Consider the following 19253-nt stretch of genomic DNA (forward strand, 5'->3'; position numbering starts at 1 on the left):
AAATTCACATCCCTGTGAGCTTGTATTAATAAGATAGAGGAAACAGCATGTGAGCAATGAGTTGAGTTTCTAGTTTAAAAAAATGGAATTTCAACAAGTTAGTATTCTCAAAACACACCCAAAAAGGAAATCATCAAAATTAAAGGTAACATTTATAATTTTAAAAATGAATTACCCACTAAGAGATATATTAAAAGTCAAATTACATTGATAAAGACATGGTAAACTTCCCAAAATCCAAGGGTTATAAAAGATTTTAAATGTGACCTGGTGAATCTCATGCTTGCCCAAGAATCCTTTTTACAACATCTCCAACCTTTACTGTCTTCTTGAAGCTTTCCATAAAGAGAGAGCTTACCAGTCCTGAGGCCATATGTTGCACTTCTGGGTACCACTGTTTGTTAGGAAGTTTTGCTTTTGGGGTGTGTGTGTGTGTGTGTGTGTGTGTGTGTGTGTGTGTGTGTGTATTAGACTAAATTGGATAATTTGCTATTTCTATTCATTACTCTCTAGCTCTGCTTTGTGACAAATCCTTATCTTATTCAAAATCATTTATAGATTTATTACAATATTAATCAAAACACCAATGGGATGCTTCAGATAATAATAATGATGATTATGGTAGTAATAATTATTAATAGTAATAATAATAATAGCTAACATTTATATAGTATTTACCACATGCCAGATGCTATGCTATGCTACATACTTTACAATTACCTCATTTGATCCTTACAACAACTCTTTAATATAGATGCTATTATTATCCCTAAGGAAGGAAACTGAGGAAAAGAGAAGTGAAGTGACTTTACCAGAATCACTCATCTAGTAAGGGTCTGAGGCCTTATCTGAACTCAGGTCTTCCTGAGAATAAGGCTCTATCTATTATATAATTTAGCTGCCAGATACTCACTTCGTTGTTGTTGTTGTTGTTGTTATTTTCAGGTATTTGTCATGTCTCACACTTTTGGACCCCATTTGAGGTTTATATGGCAAAGATACTAGAGTGGTTTGCCATTTCCTTCTCCAGCTCATTTTACAGATGAGGAACTGAGGCAAAGAGAGTCAAGTGACTCGCTAAGAATCACACAGCTAGTAAGTGTCTGAGGCTAGATTTGAGCTCAGGAAAATGAGTCTTCTTGACTTCAGACCCAGCACTGTGCCAACTAGCTGCTATACTTATTAGAACAAAAATATAATACAGAAAATTGGTGGAATGGAATAATCATGATATGGAATCATGTACATATAGTAGACTAATATTTTATAAACCTGAGATCACAAATACTTGGAAAAGAATTCTATATGAAAGAAAAAACTATAAGAATAATTACATAGCAATTCATCATAAAATAGGAGTTGGCATATATACACACGTGCATACATACATATATATGTGTGTGTGTGTATATATATATGTATATACCACCAAATAAATGACAGTAAATTCCTCATCTTTCAAATTTGAATATGAAAGCATCATAAGTATTGGAGGACAGTGAACTATTATATACCATTATGGGAAGAGAAAATAACTGTTCATGACTTAGAAATAGATTACAGAAAAGTAAAACCTTTTGCACAAAAAAAAGCAACGTATTCAAAACAAGAAGGAAAGAAACAGATGAGGGAAATCATTTCAATAAATAATTCTGAGAAAAGTCTGAAATCCAAACAAGAAATTTGCCAAAATTCCTATGAATAAGGATAAATCTTTAATTGACAAATTATCATTTTCCTGTAAAGATACTTCTCAAAGGAAGAAACACATGATCAATTGCCACATTGAAAAAAAGAAGTATTCTGTATTCTCCACTGCTTAGCCCAGTACTGAACATGCAATAAGTTTCAGAGCAATGAGTTCCTAGCACTAAGAAGGTGATTAACAAATGCTTATCTACTTATACTTGAGGTGCTTATTTATACTTGATGCAGTAATAACCACTCATCCACTTGCTGCTGTTCATCCAAATGGACACTTGCCACAGCAGGACACTAGCCTCTTAGTAAGAAAAAGGAGTTGGGAAAGTGTGCATGATCAATTGCCATATTTTTTAAAAAGTATTTACATTCTCTAATAATCGAAGGATAACATTAGGATATTACTTTACACTCATAGACTTGGCAAGGTTGTTAAAAGATGCTGAAATCCAAAGCTGATATGGCCTTGGGAAGAAAGGCATGCTAATATATTATAAACAGAGCATGAATTTAATAAATCATATACACACATATGTAACTTTGCAACTTACATAACATTGCATGTAAACATATGTATATACTTTACAATATGTATAAGACATATATTATATATATATAACTATATATGCATTATATAACATAAATACACACTTTACAAACCATAAACACCATATAAAAGTTAGCTATTATTAGTTGTAGGAGAAGGGCTTTAGTCCAGGTCTTCTTAACTTATTATTTGCATCTCAATCTACTATGCCTTTAGCTATAACTTAGCTAATTATAATAAACAAACCAAAGTAATAGTCCAATTCTTGGGGAATGGCTGAATAAAACATAGTATAGCAATATAATGTAATGATATCATAAGAAATGATAAAAACAAAGAATTGTAAGACAGATATGAAGATTAATAGGAAATAATAAAGAGCAAAAAAAAGAAAAAAGAACAACATAATGATAATAATATGTAAATTAAAACAATAATAGCAATGAAAACTAGCCAAATTTTAGAAAGGGTGAAGGAAAACAAATAAAACAATTTGGTTGCTATCTTATTGTTTTATTATGCCATTATTCGCTTTGTTTTTTTTAACGATCTGCAAACAATCAGATTTGAACTTTGTATACTCATTTTTATTTCTTTTCTTATCTGTTTTCTTATTTTATTTTAAAAATTAACTACATTTTCTCATCAATGATAATTAAAACTTAAAAAAAATTAAAAAGACAAAAACAAAGGGAAAAGCAGAATCATCATGTCTCCATAGGTTGATTTTGTAGTCATGATAATTCATTTTGTGGTCAACATTAGCAAGGCAATTCTCACAAATTTAAAACAATAATTATTAGTTATTAATAAGGTTATACTATGCTACTCCAAATTTGTATAAAATAAGTGGATTGAGGCTTCGATGAATTTTCTTATAACCAAAAAAGAGATAATGATTGGTGAGATAGTAGCAAGTATTAGATAAAACAGAATATTGATAACCTCTATATTATCTCACTCTTTGCCTTTCTTTTCCCTTCCCCAAAATGGAATTGAAGTTTCAGGAATTTTATGGAACTTTTTTGGCGGGCAATGAAATAGAATAGCAGAGGATGAAAAGGCATTAAAGTTCTGTGTTTTGCATTGCGAGATGGGATATTGACACCAATGAAATCATTGATAACTTAAAACAACAAAGGAAGAATTCAATCTAAGATAGATATCTGTCAAGTAAAACTTGAGATATCATCTTTTTCCTGGTGGTTATTTTGTGTATGCCTTGAAGAACTCTACTTTTGTATGCAGTTTGAATATGTTGCACATATGCAGTAACAGCTAGTGTCAGTAGAGAATGAGATGTTTTGTATTTTTGATTTATCTAAACCAATGAAGCTTATCTCTTTAAATCACAGATATTTTTGGCTAAAAGCCTGGTTCATTTACAAATTCATTTGACAATCATTTATTAAATACTTACTTGGTTCTAGCACACAAAGTAAGGTGGCAATCTGATCATGTATTCTCATGTATATTTCATCATCATTCTCTTAAAAAATAATTAACCAGTAGCTGATATATGTATTCTCCCATGAGATACTGAAACCATTACTTAGACGAATCCCTTTCATGATTACACTTTATTCATACACTTTTCCTCCATATATACTTTTACATTTAGAATTCTACACTCAACATCATATTGCAGGCATGTAGGGGAAATGGAAGAGTTCTGGAGCCAGAATGAAGGTAGCACAAATAAATGGAAGGTAGTCCTTGAAGTCTGAGTATATCTGCAACCATGATCCAGTTGCTAAAACTTTTCCATTTGCAAGGGTCAAAATAAATACTATATATCATGATAAGTATTTCCTCTTTCAATTTAAAAATCCTCAGAGCTAAATTTGTGGGAAATGGTTGCTTTCAATAGAACAAAAAAAATTGTGATGTTGTCTCCCTTTTTCTTGCTTGACATAAAGCAAAACAAAACAACAATAAAAATTTTGCACTGTTTTCTCAGCCTTCCACATTTTTCCCAGGGTCCCTAAAGCATGGAATATCATTGACTTCTACCTCCCATCTGCTCGTCTCACTTTGATAATGCAGAATTCTCTGCTGACATGAGATTTTATTGCTGTAGAAATTACCTATGTCAAAAGGATCTCTCTCTCTCTCTCTCTCTCTCTCTCTCTCTCTCTCTCTCTCTCTCTCTCTCTCTCTCTCTCTCTCTCTCTCTCTCTCTCATCTTTTACTTAACAGATATGTTGTTTTAGGTAGTCACCTGAGGCTGAGACATTAAGTAATTTCCGTATGATCATACAGCTAGCAAGGATGAGATCTAGTGTTTGAATTCACTTATCTGTGAAGCCAGGTCCAGCACTATCTGCTTTGCCCTAATACTGCCTTATCTCACTTCATTTAAAAACTTCTTGAACCCACTCTATAAACCAAGTTTCTCAGATAAAGTGGATTATACAATATTACCTGCTATAGTATCCCTAATAAACAACTTCCTTACCCTATATGCTTTTAAGATAAAGACTCTAGTCTTCTATGTGCCCAAATTATTCCTCCCTAAAACATTTCATCTTTCAGGAAAAAGTTTACCCACTTTTAGACCACTTATTCCATTATTACCATAGGCCAGATGATAATTTCCTAATGGCCTGAGTCATTACGTCTTCTGAATTTCCTGGCTATTAGTAATGAGAAGACTCATCATTATATATAAAGATGACAACACATCAGATTTTACAATGCCATGTTTCTTTTAAAGAGCTCAAAGCAATTTCTCATAAGCTGTCCATTTGTCCATATTTCTATAACAATTTCTGGGAAGATAGCAGAGGCAAGTATTCTTTTTTTTCTTAGTAGAGAATATATGGAGGTGCAGATGATAAGACTTGCCTAAGATTATGCTGTGAAAAAGATGATCAGGGATTAGAAGAAAACAAGTTCTGGATCCCAACTTAGTGCTCTAATGTTCTAGTGAGATCCAGAATCCTTAAATCTCATGTACCAGTCCACAGGGGGAATACTTGAAGATCCACATTGTGTGAACTATATAGGGTGTCCCAAAAGTTAAAGTGTAGTTTGAAGCCTTTGAAGCATCAACAAAAGACTTTTAGGACATGCTTTTTAGCCGTGGTTGTTGTTGTTTTTTGGTTTTGTTTTTTTTTTGGTGAGGCAATCGGGGTTAAGTGACTTGCCCAGGGTCACACCACTACTAAGTGTCATGTGTCTGAGGATGGATTTGAACTCAGATCATCCTGACTCCAAGGCCAGAGCTCTATTTACTGTGCAACATAGCTGCCCCTAGTTGTTGTTGTTTTTATCCTTTTAGAAAGTCATTGGATTAATGAGTCTTTCTGAAGAAAAATACAAAGATTCAAAAGTAAATTTGTGAGTACTGAAGACTTAAAATAGATATTACATTTGAGTCTGAAACTACCAACAAAAATAGCAAGAGAATAACAAAAAAAAAGGTACTTCAACAATATGAAGTAAGTCAAAACTAAGCAAACCATATTGTTATCAGAACACATTTCTTAAGTATCTGTGTGTCATGAATGCATGGTGTATGACCTGTGTGTGGACTCTTCTACTCTAGAGAACATTCCAGGATTTGGTGCTGATTTGGTGCTCCTTTATTTGAAATTCTAATTTAACATAATCTCTGCCACACAAATTACGTCTTCAAAATTTTAGTAATCTGTAATTTCACTAGTATTGGTACTCTCTCCACCTATGCAAGTCTCAAACCTTATATGATTTATTAGATGGTTTTTGAGAGTTTCCATTGCCAAAAAAAAAATAATTATGCTATGATTAACTGATAAATGAGTCTGAGAACTTAACTAGGCTGCCTGGAGCAATAGACACGCAATTAATCAATCAATGAATCAAACAATAAGTATTTATTAAGAACTTACTCTATGCCAATCACTGTGGGATATAGAATACACCAGTCTAGCCCAGAGCCTGTATTAAAAGTCTTTTTAGCTTGTTTGGACTTGAAGAATTTTATAACCCAGAGGCATCACCTTCCAGAACTCAGAGCCATCTTCATGCCATGATGAGTTCTCACAGAGATTATACAATTCAGCTTTTTATTATAGTTGTCCAATACTGTCCTCCATTTTTTTTTCTTCTGTGAAAGTCTCAGCTTCCCAACCAGACTATAAAGTTCTCTAGTGAAATGACTATATCTTTGACTTTTCTCATATTCACAGTATGTTGCTTTCAATTAGAACCTTTTTTCCCTTCCTGCAATGATTATCAAACTAGCATCTCCAAATGAACAAGTAAATATCCAAGAAATTAAAAATGTGTAATTAAAAAAAATGTGTTATTATTTGGCATATAGACTGACACTATGTAGATACTTGCTGGATTAAAATCTGGTTGGTTGTTCAGAGCTCATATGCTTGCCTACCCAAATCTTGATGAAAAGTCTGAAAGTCCATCTTCTACATATATACTATCCAACATATAACTTTTTTCTCCTCGAACTGTTCTTCACAACAATGAAAGACAATTATCGTTAAATTTAATCAAAGGAGTTTGTGCTTGATGCATTAGGTTTTAGAGGGAATAAGTAAAAACTCTGTGGTGGCTTTCATCTTTTTTGAATGTTGCTTAGCAACAGAAGACCATCTGATTTCTCTTCCTTTGTTGTGCAGGACCTGAAGTGCTTAATGCTGAATCAGCCTTTTATTGAGGAAACAGAGAGATCTATGGAGAAAGACTAAGATATATCTTAATTTTTATGAAATTTGATTGTATATGTAGAAACATTATTTTGATGAATACCACAGGAGAAAAAATGTTCTTATTATGGAAAGAAGAAGCCTTTTAAAAACTTTGAGACAAATATTATTATGGTTTACAATGGTAATTCAGAATCAGGTTCCAGAAATTTCTGATGAATCATCCTTAAGAAGTTTGGACTTACTTATCAATATGGATCATGTGAGGAGAGAGTATTAGTATTTATTACACATAATTATTATAACATACATTAAAATTATTAATTATTGGTTATTATTAAAATCATTCTCATCTTATTTGATGGAGTTCAAATAGAAATAATCCAAATATAAAGCTCTGTTATTTTTTTGTACTTCATGTTCTACAGACTACTGAACAAGTGGAGGAAATATCTGCTTTTTCTAATGGAATAAAATATTGGAATATACATTCATCTTCTGTAGGTTTACTGAAAGCAACTCTAGGAGAACTCTAGTAACAGGCAGCACAACACAGATAGGCTATATATTTCATGCTACTCCCACATAGTTTCTCTGTCTATTAAGAACACTCATTTTAAATTTGTGTGGATTGAAAATTGTGGGCAAATTTCTCTCACAATGATCTTATTGCATCCAGTATGTATTGAATTTTTAAGGATATTTTGAATATTATTTTTGTCTTATGGAGATTTGTTATATGTTAGTTTATGAAATATTTTGATCTCCAAGTACATCATTTTGGCTACCAGGTTATTTCTTGAAAGGTTCAAAATTTCTGCAGTTTGGAGTAGAAAGTAAAGACATTTTCTTTGCCTGCATAAACTGTACCTATCTCTAATCCCAGACTCCCTAAGGATAATCCATCTGTAATTTCTGCTGGTGATGACCTTCTCCCGAGGTATTATCATAAACTTACCCAATTCCAAAAACACGTCTATTTTTTATGCTTTTTTGTTGACATATTATTGCTTGAGTTGATATCGATGTTTGATTCCATTCTTGGATGTTAGCTACTGCATAGGCCCCATTTGGTGGTAAACCATTTTTGGGTGCTTTTGACAAACCCAGTGGAGTGTACTCGTTCTTTAATACTTTTTGGTGAATTGATGTCTGTTCTAACATATTTCTGTAGGTTTTTTTTAACCTGTTTATCATGTATTATACAATTATCTATTAATCCTCTTCCTTCTTTTTTGGTGTGGGGTTGTTAACCTTTTAAGAATTAACTTAAAGTATTGGGTTTTATGTTTTGCTAATATTGTATTGTGGTTTTTTTGGTGGGAAGATACTTTCCAAATGTGCTATGGTCTACTTTATGGTTAGAGCACTGATATTACATAGGCGTCAATTATTTCAAACACGCTCCTCCCATGCAACCTTGATTTTAGAATACCAGTTTATTGCTCCATTTAGAATATCAGTCACATTCTTCTTCTTAGTATATTTATGCTTTGTGTGTCTTCCTAGAGGAGACAAATGAATTTATAGACATCACTTACATCTCTTGGTTCAGTGTGGTCTCCAGATTTAAGCTTGAAGCCATGGGTCTCTTCTTCGTACATGTTAAGAATTTTATATTCATTAAATTCAAATGACATTTTGCTATAATTGGAGACACTTTTCATATGAAGGAGTTATGTAATTTGGTTTTCAGTGAAGCTATGTAGTTTGATGTATATGAAGTGATTAATATATTTTTCATTTGAATACTATAATTTAGACTCTATCCTTAGTTTCATTTAGGAAGGATGCCAGATAATTTAAGGCTAGGCATAACTATCATGAGTCTAAAGTGACTCACTGAAAAATATAATATTTTAAGTTAATTTCTCTTGACATTATTGTCTTTGGGGCACGTTTTAAATAAAGAAGATTTCCATGTGGACATTCAATACTCTAGCATGTTCTTTTTGCTTGGGGCTTTTTTTATGTTTCTGTAGTCCATGAATCAACCATGAGTGAAACTGAGTCAAAGAATTTATGATAATCAACAAAGGCAGTATAGATAATTATAACATTTTGGGGAAGCTTTCTCAAATCGCTAAATCGATAATGCAATTTGACACCCATGAGACGTATTCACATACTGTTTTTGTTTGTTAGCCAATGTTTTGTTTTCTTGGAACCTTTTGGAAATTTTATCAGTGATACAAGCTTTGAATGAATTTTATAAGATACATAAACTTTCAGTTAACCTACTTTTTTGGGGGGAGGGCTTGCTGGTATTCTTGGTAACAGTGATGCTTCAGTTAGGAAAGGTGGGAACAGGCTTGTATTTGGTATTTTGCTAGTAATCCATGAACAACCACGAAGATTTTGAGTCAATAATCATGGAAGTTAAATGGCCTCATTGCTTCCTTGTTTAACAGAAAACCTAAAGTTTAGGCCAGATGTATCAGAATTTTATTATATTAATGGAGTGCAAGCTTTCTTTTTCTTGGTTTATCTAACTTGAATTTTGGTTGAGTTGGAATTCTTGAAGCCCAAAAGATGAAGAGATATTATCCTGATAATTCTTACTCAGGGCTTTACTCTCACCTGTAATTTTTTTTGATTTCTCAAACCTCTCTAGTAATTTTTGGTGTTTAATTTTTGTTTGTTGTTGTTTGCACTGCACTGATTCTCTGTATTACCTTACTCTTTTGACTTTTGATTTCAGTTGCTGATGAAGGGAATCTAGAATTGTTGATATAGTCATGTTTTCTGTATTACTTCACATATATTTATTTTTTATTGTATTTAATTAAAGAATATGATGTTCAAACTTTTCATTGCATGTATAAGCTTGACAGTGATGAAACTTTCAGTCTTTTTCACAGATTTATAGCTCTCTCAAGTTGCTTGCTGTCATGGTGGTATTTAACACTTCTCCTTAGGGCTACTATATACACTGTGAAAGTTTTTTTTTGTTTTGTTTTTAAGAACCATAATATATCTGTAGATAATTTTATTATAAAATATTCTAGGTACATGCTTTTGTTTGATTCTCACTATTGTGAGGGGAGTAATGCAATATCCTCTCTTTTTACATTTCCATTTATTATTTATTTTTTTAACATTCTTTCCTTTTCAAATCATGAGTTCAAATTCTCTCTTCCTCTCAAACCTTACCATACCCAATGAGAATGTGATGTGATAATTATAATATATGGGAAATCATGCAAAACATATTTCCTTATTAGATATATTTTTTAAAATAGAAGAAAAATTTAAGAAGTAAGAAAATTATACTTCAGTTTGGATGCAGAGTTCATAAATCCTCCCTCTTGTGATAGATGGCATTTTTTCATCATGAGTTCTTTGGAGTACTCTTGAATTATTATATTGATCAGAGTAGCTAAGTCTTTTACAGTTGATTATCATTACAACATTGCTGTTACTGTACACAATGATCTCCCAGTTCTTCATAGTTCACTTTGTATTGATTCATACAGTTCTGAAACTATTCCCCTCATCATTTTTTATAGCACAATAGTACTCATCACAATCATAGCCACAACTTGTTCAGCTATTCCATAATTGATGAGCATACTCTTGATTTACAATTATTTGCCACTACAAAAAGAGTTGCCATAAATATTTTTGTACATATAAGTACTTTTCCTTTTTCTTTGATCTCTTTAAAATACAGAACTTATAGTGGTATCATTGGATCACAAGTTATGCACAGTTTTATAGAACTTTGGGCATAGTTCTGAATTGTTCTCCAGAATGATTGGACCAGTTCATTACTCCATCAGCAGTTTATTAGTGTATCTATTTTCCCCTCATTCCCTCTGGCATTTGTCATTTCTGATTTATGTGGGTGGTACCTCAGAGTTGCTTTAATTTAGCTGTCTCTAATGAATACTGATTTAGAGCATTTTCTCATATTACTATAGATAGCTTTGATTAAATTCTGAAATGTTTTTGCACTTTATGCCAAATATTATGGCATTCATTTATGAGTTATTGAAGATATCAAATTTTTTGAATTACAATTTTAGTAAAATTCGTTATTAGCTTGATCCATGTCATCAAGCTCAAATGGGAGCTTTTTGGAATTTCAATCTGAGCATACTTATCTTCTTTTTTAAATAATTTAAGCCATTAGTGTTTTTGCCATTTATTTTCTTAGCAGTTATAATTTCTGGAGTCTGAATTAAATGAAGATTTTTAATAACCTCAAGGTCTTCAATCTCTTCTTCTTCAGGTTTTAATAGCTCCTTAAGTTCATTTTTCATTTGACTTAATATAGACAGGTATGATTTTTTTTTAAAAAAATATTTCCATGTATTGGATGGCAACATGTTACCGTATGACTTAAAGCTGATGGTGCTATTGACAAAAAGTGATATGACTCATTGGTAATAACTAATCTGATACTTCCAATTTTGTTATGATAGCACTGATATATGACTAAAGTACTGATGTCTTCTGATTATTTAATGCATATTTATACTTGTCTGTTATATTGTCCTGTATTTTCTGGACTGAAGAATTTCTAGCTGGTAGGATATTTTATTTCTAGTATATCTTGACTTCTTGTGGTAATAGGACATGGTAACACTTTCTCCATGTACCCCCATATCAAGCCAAATATCATAATAGTTCAGACTAGGACCACCCAGCTACCATATACCACCCAACTTTTTCTCAGTTTCATAGGGACAGTCTCCCCACATTAGCAATGGTGTTAACTCAATTAATAGGTTAGCCAAACTCAGAAGCCCAATTTGCCAGCATCTCAGGTTTCTTGATAGGCCTTCACAGCTACAGTCACAATCTCAAAGCAGGTAGTATCTTCATTGTATATCACCATGCCTTCATTCCCTTATTTTCCATTCTCTCCTCCTAACCCCCACAATATGGATGATGTGTTAGTCTCTGGAAGTTATTCATTATTATTACCGTCACTGTTGTCATTGCTATAGATATTCCATCATTTATCTAGGACTATCACAGCCATGTAATTTCCTTTAGAAGTTCTGCATTATATGAACCTAGGTACAATAATAAAAATTAGTGGTCAATTTTAACCAACTGTCTATGCTGGAAAACATGCTGTGCCAATGAGCTGGCTAAATAGGGGGGCAGGGATAGAACAACATAGTGAACTCAAAGGACAAAGAGGGAGAGGTCCCAAATGGCACAAGAATAGTCTAGAGAAATAAAACTTCTACAACTTAGGAGAGTGTTCAAATCTTCTTAGTGAAATTTATATTCTGTAATGAATTTTGAAATTTTTAAGAGGTAGACAAAGAATTAAATATTTGTGCCACTGCTCTCCTTGCACACATAGATTTGCAGATAGATGTGTGTTATTGAAGAATTGGTGATAATTCTCCAATATTTTCTAGAATTTATTGAGTTTTTTTGAGAAAAAAAGAAAAACCTTTTTAAGACATTGACTATGGTTATCCCCTTTCACAATATAAAATTACTTGATGGACAGATCAACTAAAAAAATAACATTTGATTCCAGACTTCCCTCATTTATTTCTGTCATTTTAATGAAGCGTCTCTGAGATGGTTAGGGACTGTCAATAGCATCCAAAAAGCTGGGGGAAAGTAAAATTTTTAACAGTGACAATGATGAATCCCTGTATGCTGATTAAGGAGGAGAGGTTGGTTCAGGAGATCTTAATCTTCTCATCCTTTCTTTCTCATCTTTGTTTATAATGTAGGCTCCAAGCCACTTCTTTCACCCTACCAGTTCTCTTTTCATCTATGATACAAACATAGATACACTTTCTTTGTCAGTGGCCTATGGGAAAGGCCAGTGGTTTTTGATCATCTCTGACCCCATCTGTATCAGTTGGCACAGAAGGCATGATGAAACAGAGTGATGTTGTTGGAGGAATGACAAGCTGACATGAGGAAAAGAGAAATATATCAGGAAGGAGCTGGAATTTTTTGTTTCTAAAAAATCCTTGCTCATGACCAAAGCAAAATTAACTACACGTGAGGCGGGGGGAAAATTAGGGAAACAGAGGAGAATAGAGATAAATGAGTTTGGAAAGGTTGGCTGGATTATGATCATGGAGAGCCTGGGTAGGTGATTTGGTACAGTGGGGAAGAAGCATGGGACAATTGGAAATAACACTGAAGTATGGAGTCCTAAAATACAATTCTGAATCCTCCATCTGATGCTTACTGGCTGTGTGATTTTGGTCAAATCACTTAACCTTCTGGGTCTCAGTTTCCCTATGTGTAAAATAAATAAGTTAGAGGAGATGACCTCCAAAGTTCTTCCCTGTTCTTTGTTTATGGTTCTATGAATAACAAACTACAGACTTTCTACTTTACTTAGTAGAAAATCAGGAGCAGTGAATGTTTTGAGAAGAGCAGTAATATTATTAGAATTGTGCTTGACTAAGCTTTATCTGCAAGTGGTACTTAGGATAGATTGGCATGAATAGTCATAGAAACATTTATAAAACTACTGTGATAATCTAGACGAAAGGTAATAAATTCTTATCTAGAGTAGTGACGGAGGGAACAGAATGAAGGAGAAAGTAGGAAGAGACTGCTAGAAACTAGAATTAATTCAATTAAACAGACATTAATTGCTTATATGCTAAGCACTATGCTAGCAATTGATAATATAAAAATTAAAATGACAGGCATATGGGATGAGAGCTGCAAGTGATTATACTATGGTTTTGAGCATAAGGGAACATAAGAATAAGAGTACAGTAATAAAAATAGGGAAGTCAGAAAGGGCAGATATTTTGAGAGAAGATGCTGAACTGAGATTGAATAGAATACATTTCAAGTGCCAGTCCTATCGGGGGAGATGTAAATGTGGAAATAAATCTCTGAATAATGTTTCATGATCAAGCTTATATATTTGAGAATCATGTAATTGGCTCCCTCGATTTATTTATCAGAATCAAGAATACAAAGAGTTGCATATGTGTGTGTGTCACACCTCATATAAATGAGCTGTTTGTCATCAGATACTCCTGTATAATCATATGCCAGATGTGTCTCATTTAATGGTAATGCTAACTTTATATTATACTATTGTACTTATTTTATATTCAAGTTTTGACATTTTCTAAATCAATACATGCTAATCATTTATGTCTTATTCTAGTTTGAATGCTTAACTGAAATACATTAATTATGATTTCCAGGGTGCAGAAAATGTGTGTTATTATACATATTGATCACACTTCATCCTAACTAAAGATGTTCAAGAGCATTAATAGAACATGTCTGGATCACATAAGATTCTTGACTGGCAATTATTTTCTAAAACATGCATGCTTATAAATGATTACTATTTTCTTTCACAGTGAGGCATACAGTCCTACTGATTAAAATTTCTCATTTTCTAAAATTTGGATTATTTTCACATTCTAAGAAAAAATTATGATAGTACATTATAAACTTTAGGGATATAACATATATCCTAACTAAAAGCCTTCAGCCTGAAGCAATAGACTATGTGCCAATTCAATTACCTGATGAAATAGAATGATTGCAATTTGCATTAAAATTATTTCAAATAATTTACTTTAGAATTATTGAGAATAAATTAAAAAAAATAAGTCATTTAATTTGCTTTTAGCTGAACTGTAACATAGAGAAAAACAAGACATGACAAAACAACAATCCAGTCATATACTTTTAGAGTAAGAAGGTTCCTTGGGGGCATCAGTTACTGAAGAACAACTCTCTCATTTTGTTAATAAGGCATCTTGAGCCTAGCCAGAATGAGTGACTTGTCAAATGATACACAGATTGCTAGTGGAAGAATCAGGACTCCAACTCAGGCTGCCCGACTCTTAAGCCTTTGTGGAATAGCTTCTTTACAACTTGTACAAAGGAGTCAGAGAGAAACAACTATTCTAGTCTAAAATAAATCTGATGCAGATCTAATTCTAATAAAAACTATGGGCTTCTCTACCTCATCTCACCACCACTAAATGCATAAATAGAAGTACTAATCCACTTATGGCTGCACCTAAAAGATTAGAAGGGTTAAACAATGCACCCTAGCACAATCTGTATTCCTTAAGGTTCCAGGCTTTCAGGGGTTTGTCATGAGATTTCAACACAGGCAAAGTAACAAATGAGGGATGGGGATCTCTATCACTGACCATAAAACAATTAAGGCTCTTAAAAGGAAAATCAGATGACATTGTCATATGAGGAATATTACTCTCAGCATTCTACTTCTTAGATGCAATCTCCTTCCTTCTTTCCTAGCATTCCTTTAAATTTGTTTTATTCCTTAGAAAATGGAAAGCGCTCCTTAAAGCGGTATCATAAGAAGTAGGAATAACTTCCTCCCCTAAACACACTTTTTGGTTTGTCTTGCTGTTTGGTGACAGATTGAGTGAAGCCTGTATCATTTTTCAGTGACACCACGCAGATCAGTATGACCTTAAGGGAATGACTGATTGACTGATTGCCACACATGAACACAGGTAAAATGGTGCTGGCTCTATAATTATCTCCTAGTGTTCGTGATATGTTTTCCTGTTTGTACCTTGTTATAGATCTCTCCAGTCACATTGGTAGTTATTACAGCATCTCCCCTATAACTGACAAGTACTTTATTCATATTCTGCAATAAGAATATACCTGTGAACACATGAACATCAATACTTGTACAAGTGGATGAATTTCTCTTTAAATACACAAGGAGGGCAGCTAGATGATGCAGTGGATAGAGCACTGGCCCTGGATTCAGGAAGACCTGAGTTCAAATCTGGCCTCAGACACTGAACTAGCTGTATTACTCTGGGAAAGTCACTTCACCCCACTGCCTCACAAAAAACAAACAAAAAAACAACCAAAAAAAACATGCCAGGAAATAAATGTCTTTATCTTTTAATGAGAGTCAATATTGTGTGAAGCAAGAGTCTACAAACTTGGGTGGGAAGATGACATGTCTCTTCCCACCCCTAGAAAACAAAGTCATGGAGTTTGTCTGCAAGACAACTGTCTGCCCTTCACCCATTATAACCTAATGTAACATCCCCCACTCCAACCCTTCTTGCCTCTGTGCAAGCTCCCAACTTCCCACTTTCTGCATCAACATTGATCCCTCAGGATAGTAATAAACGGCACAAGCACAACTGGGAATATTCCACTACCAGTCCAATCTAAGATAAATACCAGGGGGTAGTTCTCTCAGACCTACCCATTCTCCTAGAACCTTTGAAGACACCCTTCAGAAGCTGAACTCTGGGCCAGTTTCTGGTGAGATCTCTGCATCTTCTTCCATTTTTATCATGGGTGGAATAAAGTGAATTGCACACAATAAACAGACAAGGATGGTTTGTGATTTGCATTGGAGATCTAATTATATTTTCTTTCACTTGCTCTCAAATCCACTCTTACTCTGGAAGATATTGCTCTGTCAAAGGCACTATCATTCCAATCATCTGAGTTTGATCACTGTTTCCCTTGATGCCTCATTTTCACTCAGCCTATATATTTATGCAGTTGCAGTCATATATATGTATATATATACATGTGTATATATACCCATATGTTTATATATACACACACATATAGAGATATCTATATATGTCTACATATTTATATGTCTATATCTATATACATAATATATGTACATGCACATATATGCACATATGTGTGTGTATATATATATACACATAGAGAGAGAGAAGAAGAGGAGGAAGAGGCAGAAGAGGAGGAAGAGGAAGAAAAGGAGGAAGAGGAGGAAGAGAGAGGAGAGACAGAGACAGAGAAAATCCTCCTATTTTCCAAAATGTTTTTGATATATACATGTAATCAAAATAATTAGAGACCCCTGGCAAAATGGATAGAAAGCTAGATGCAGAATCAGGGAGACTTGTATTCCAGTTCTACTTCCAACCCACCACAGTTGTATGACAATCCTGGGAACATTACTTATCCTCTCAATATCCAAGCCTAAGACTATCTACTGTAGAACATTTTCCAGTTTGCATTGGTAGATGGGATTTCTCAACAGTGGTATCACAGGCCTGAAGAAATTAGTTCAGTCTAAGTTTGAACTAATGAATCAATCAGTCAATCTTTGTTAATGAAGCCATTTTCCATGAGGGGAATAAAGCAGTCAGGGGGTGTGTGTGTCAAAATAATAGTGCATAAGATGATAAAGTTGGAGCTAGGAGGGACCAAAGAGGCCTTGAAGTCCAACTCCATCATTTTACACATGAGGAAACTGAGGCCCAAGAGTTTAAATGAATTGCCCAGGGTCATGTAGATAAGAGGTGACTTCATTATTTAATTTCCACGTTCTAATTGTTTTGCTTTGACGAAGCTCTATGATCTTTTACAAGCTTATTTTAGCACTCCATTTAGTGGCAAAATATGGCAATATAATACTTTAATAAAAAAGGGTGATGGGTATACCCTATCTATAGGTACAAACTTTAATATAAGGGCTGAGAAGGTACTACAGGGTCTCAGTAAAGCATTTCATGAATCTCTATTTTTATTTGGAATCCCAATAAGTACTCTGATTGATTGTGAAGTACTACAAAGTGCTTCAGTATATTCTACTTCATCAATTCTGTTATTAAACGGTAGGTAGTGCTACCTACAATTTTCATAAAAAATGCTTGTGGATTTGGTGATCAAGTCACTAGTCCTGATTTTTCTTTTCATATTGCTTCACAGGGAAGACAAGCCAATGGCCTTTATTTTTTCTGTCCCTTCTGTATTCTCCAAGGAAGCCAAACCTTTCAGTAGATGAGGAAAAATTTCTGCTAACCATTTATTTGCAATAGGGAGAAATGATTCTAGAGGTGTAAAAGAGAGGAAAAGTGCTGCTGAGAAGTGTGGGTAATGAATACTTCATTTATCGCAGTAATGGTATGCAGAAAGAACCTTAGAGGTTGTCTACAGTCTAAGAATCTCATTGACAATGTAAGTGACAAGATCACACAGTTAGTAAGCAGATTAGAATGTTGGTTTTCTGACTACCGGGCCAGCATCCTTTTCACGGTATCACTTTCCTTGCCTGAATCATTATAGACAATTATCCCTGGGGATACATTATCTGAATTCACCTAATCTAGCACTTCTTAATCTTTTTTTTTTAATGTCCTGGGCCTCTTTGACAGTCTGGTTAAGCCTATGGATGGACCCTTTGCAGAAGAATGTTGTTAAATGCATGAAATACAACACATAGAATTACAAAGGAAACAAGTTACACTGAAATATAATTATTAAAATATAAAAAAAAACAGGTTCAGTGACCCCAGTTTAAGAACTGCTGGGTGGGGTTCAACTTTAGCAAGTGTGAATTTGAATAAAAATATAATTCTCTACTATCTCCACTAATTTTTATACAAATATCTCATATTGTTGTATTTTCTGTATTATATTAAACTCTATGAAAGTGCTATTCATTTAAAATACTTATCTATGTGTGTAATTGTGTGTGTGTGTGTGTGTGTGTGTGTGTGTGTGTAAGTTCATGGACCACAGCTAAAAACTCCTGACTGTTAACCTATGCAGAATATCAAGTATGAGATTTTACAAGTTAGTTCTTCTGCTTACTGGACAGAAGAATAAGCATTCAACTGAACTACAAATATTTTTAGTGGGTACAACATGTTCAATGACAAATAAAATACAAAAAAAGGAATTGCTTGGAAGAAGGTGACATGTTCCTTTACCCACAATGACCAAGTTAATGTCTGAGAAATCACATATACACATGCACGTGCACACACGCACACACACACACACACACACACACACACACACACACACACCCCAAGTGCAAAATAAGTTAAGTAAACACAGTTTGACCATATATTAGAACACTTTACAATTCCCTTAGTCTCCAAATTTTCCTTATATTATATACACTTACCTGGGCAGGGCAAGATGTTACATTCCTGGTATTCCAGTGATGGACCAAGACAAGGAAGTCCCCCATATTTGGGTTCAGGGTTGTTACAGACCCGTTTACGGTTTCGAATGCCTCGGCTGCAGTCTCGACTACATTGGGACCAAGGAGTCCATGCTGACCAAGCACCATTGATGGTATGTGCAGAATATCTTCCAGACCGCAAGAAATCCCCAGAGAGCCCTTCAGATGAAAAAAAAATGAAAAGATCTCTCTTCATATCAAACAGCAAGCAAAAGCTTTATAGTCTCAAGCCCCAAATCCACTAATATCATGTGTTTTCTTTGACCACTCTCTCCAACTCAAATTATCACTTTAATACTTCAAAAAAAGAAAACATAATTTAAAATAAAAAAACTTGCATGATAACTTCCTGTAATTTTAGACATTTTTCTATAATTGCAGTTAAATAAGATTGAAATATAACATAATATATATACATATA

General features: G+C 33.7%; 1 protein-coding gene across 1 annotated transcript in view; it reads right to left on the reverse strand.

The window, feature by feature from the left end:
• SEMA5A (semaphorin 5A) overlaps positions 1-19253 on the reverse strand; it is a 627229-nt gene that overhangs the window by 16067 nt on the left and 591909 nt on the right. The window contains 1 exon segment of the mRNA XM_021004419.2: positions 18773-18991. Coding sequence (XP_020860078.1) covers positions 18773-18991 — 219 coding nt within the window.

The sequence above is a fragment of the Phascolarctos cinereus genome, unplaced genomic scaffold, assembly GCF_003287225.1.
Source record: "Phascolarctos cinereus isolate Bilbo 61053 unplaced genomic scaffold, phaCin_HiC Scaffold_4;HRSCAF=312, whole genome shotgun sequence".
Taxonomy (NCBI): Eukaryota; Metazoa; Chordata; class Mammalia; order Diprotodontia; family Phascolarctidae; genus Phascolarctos; species Phascolarctos cinereus.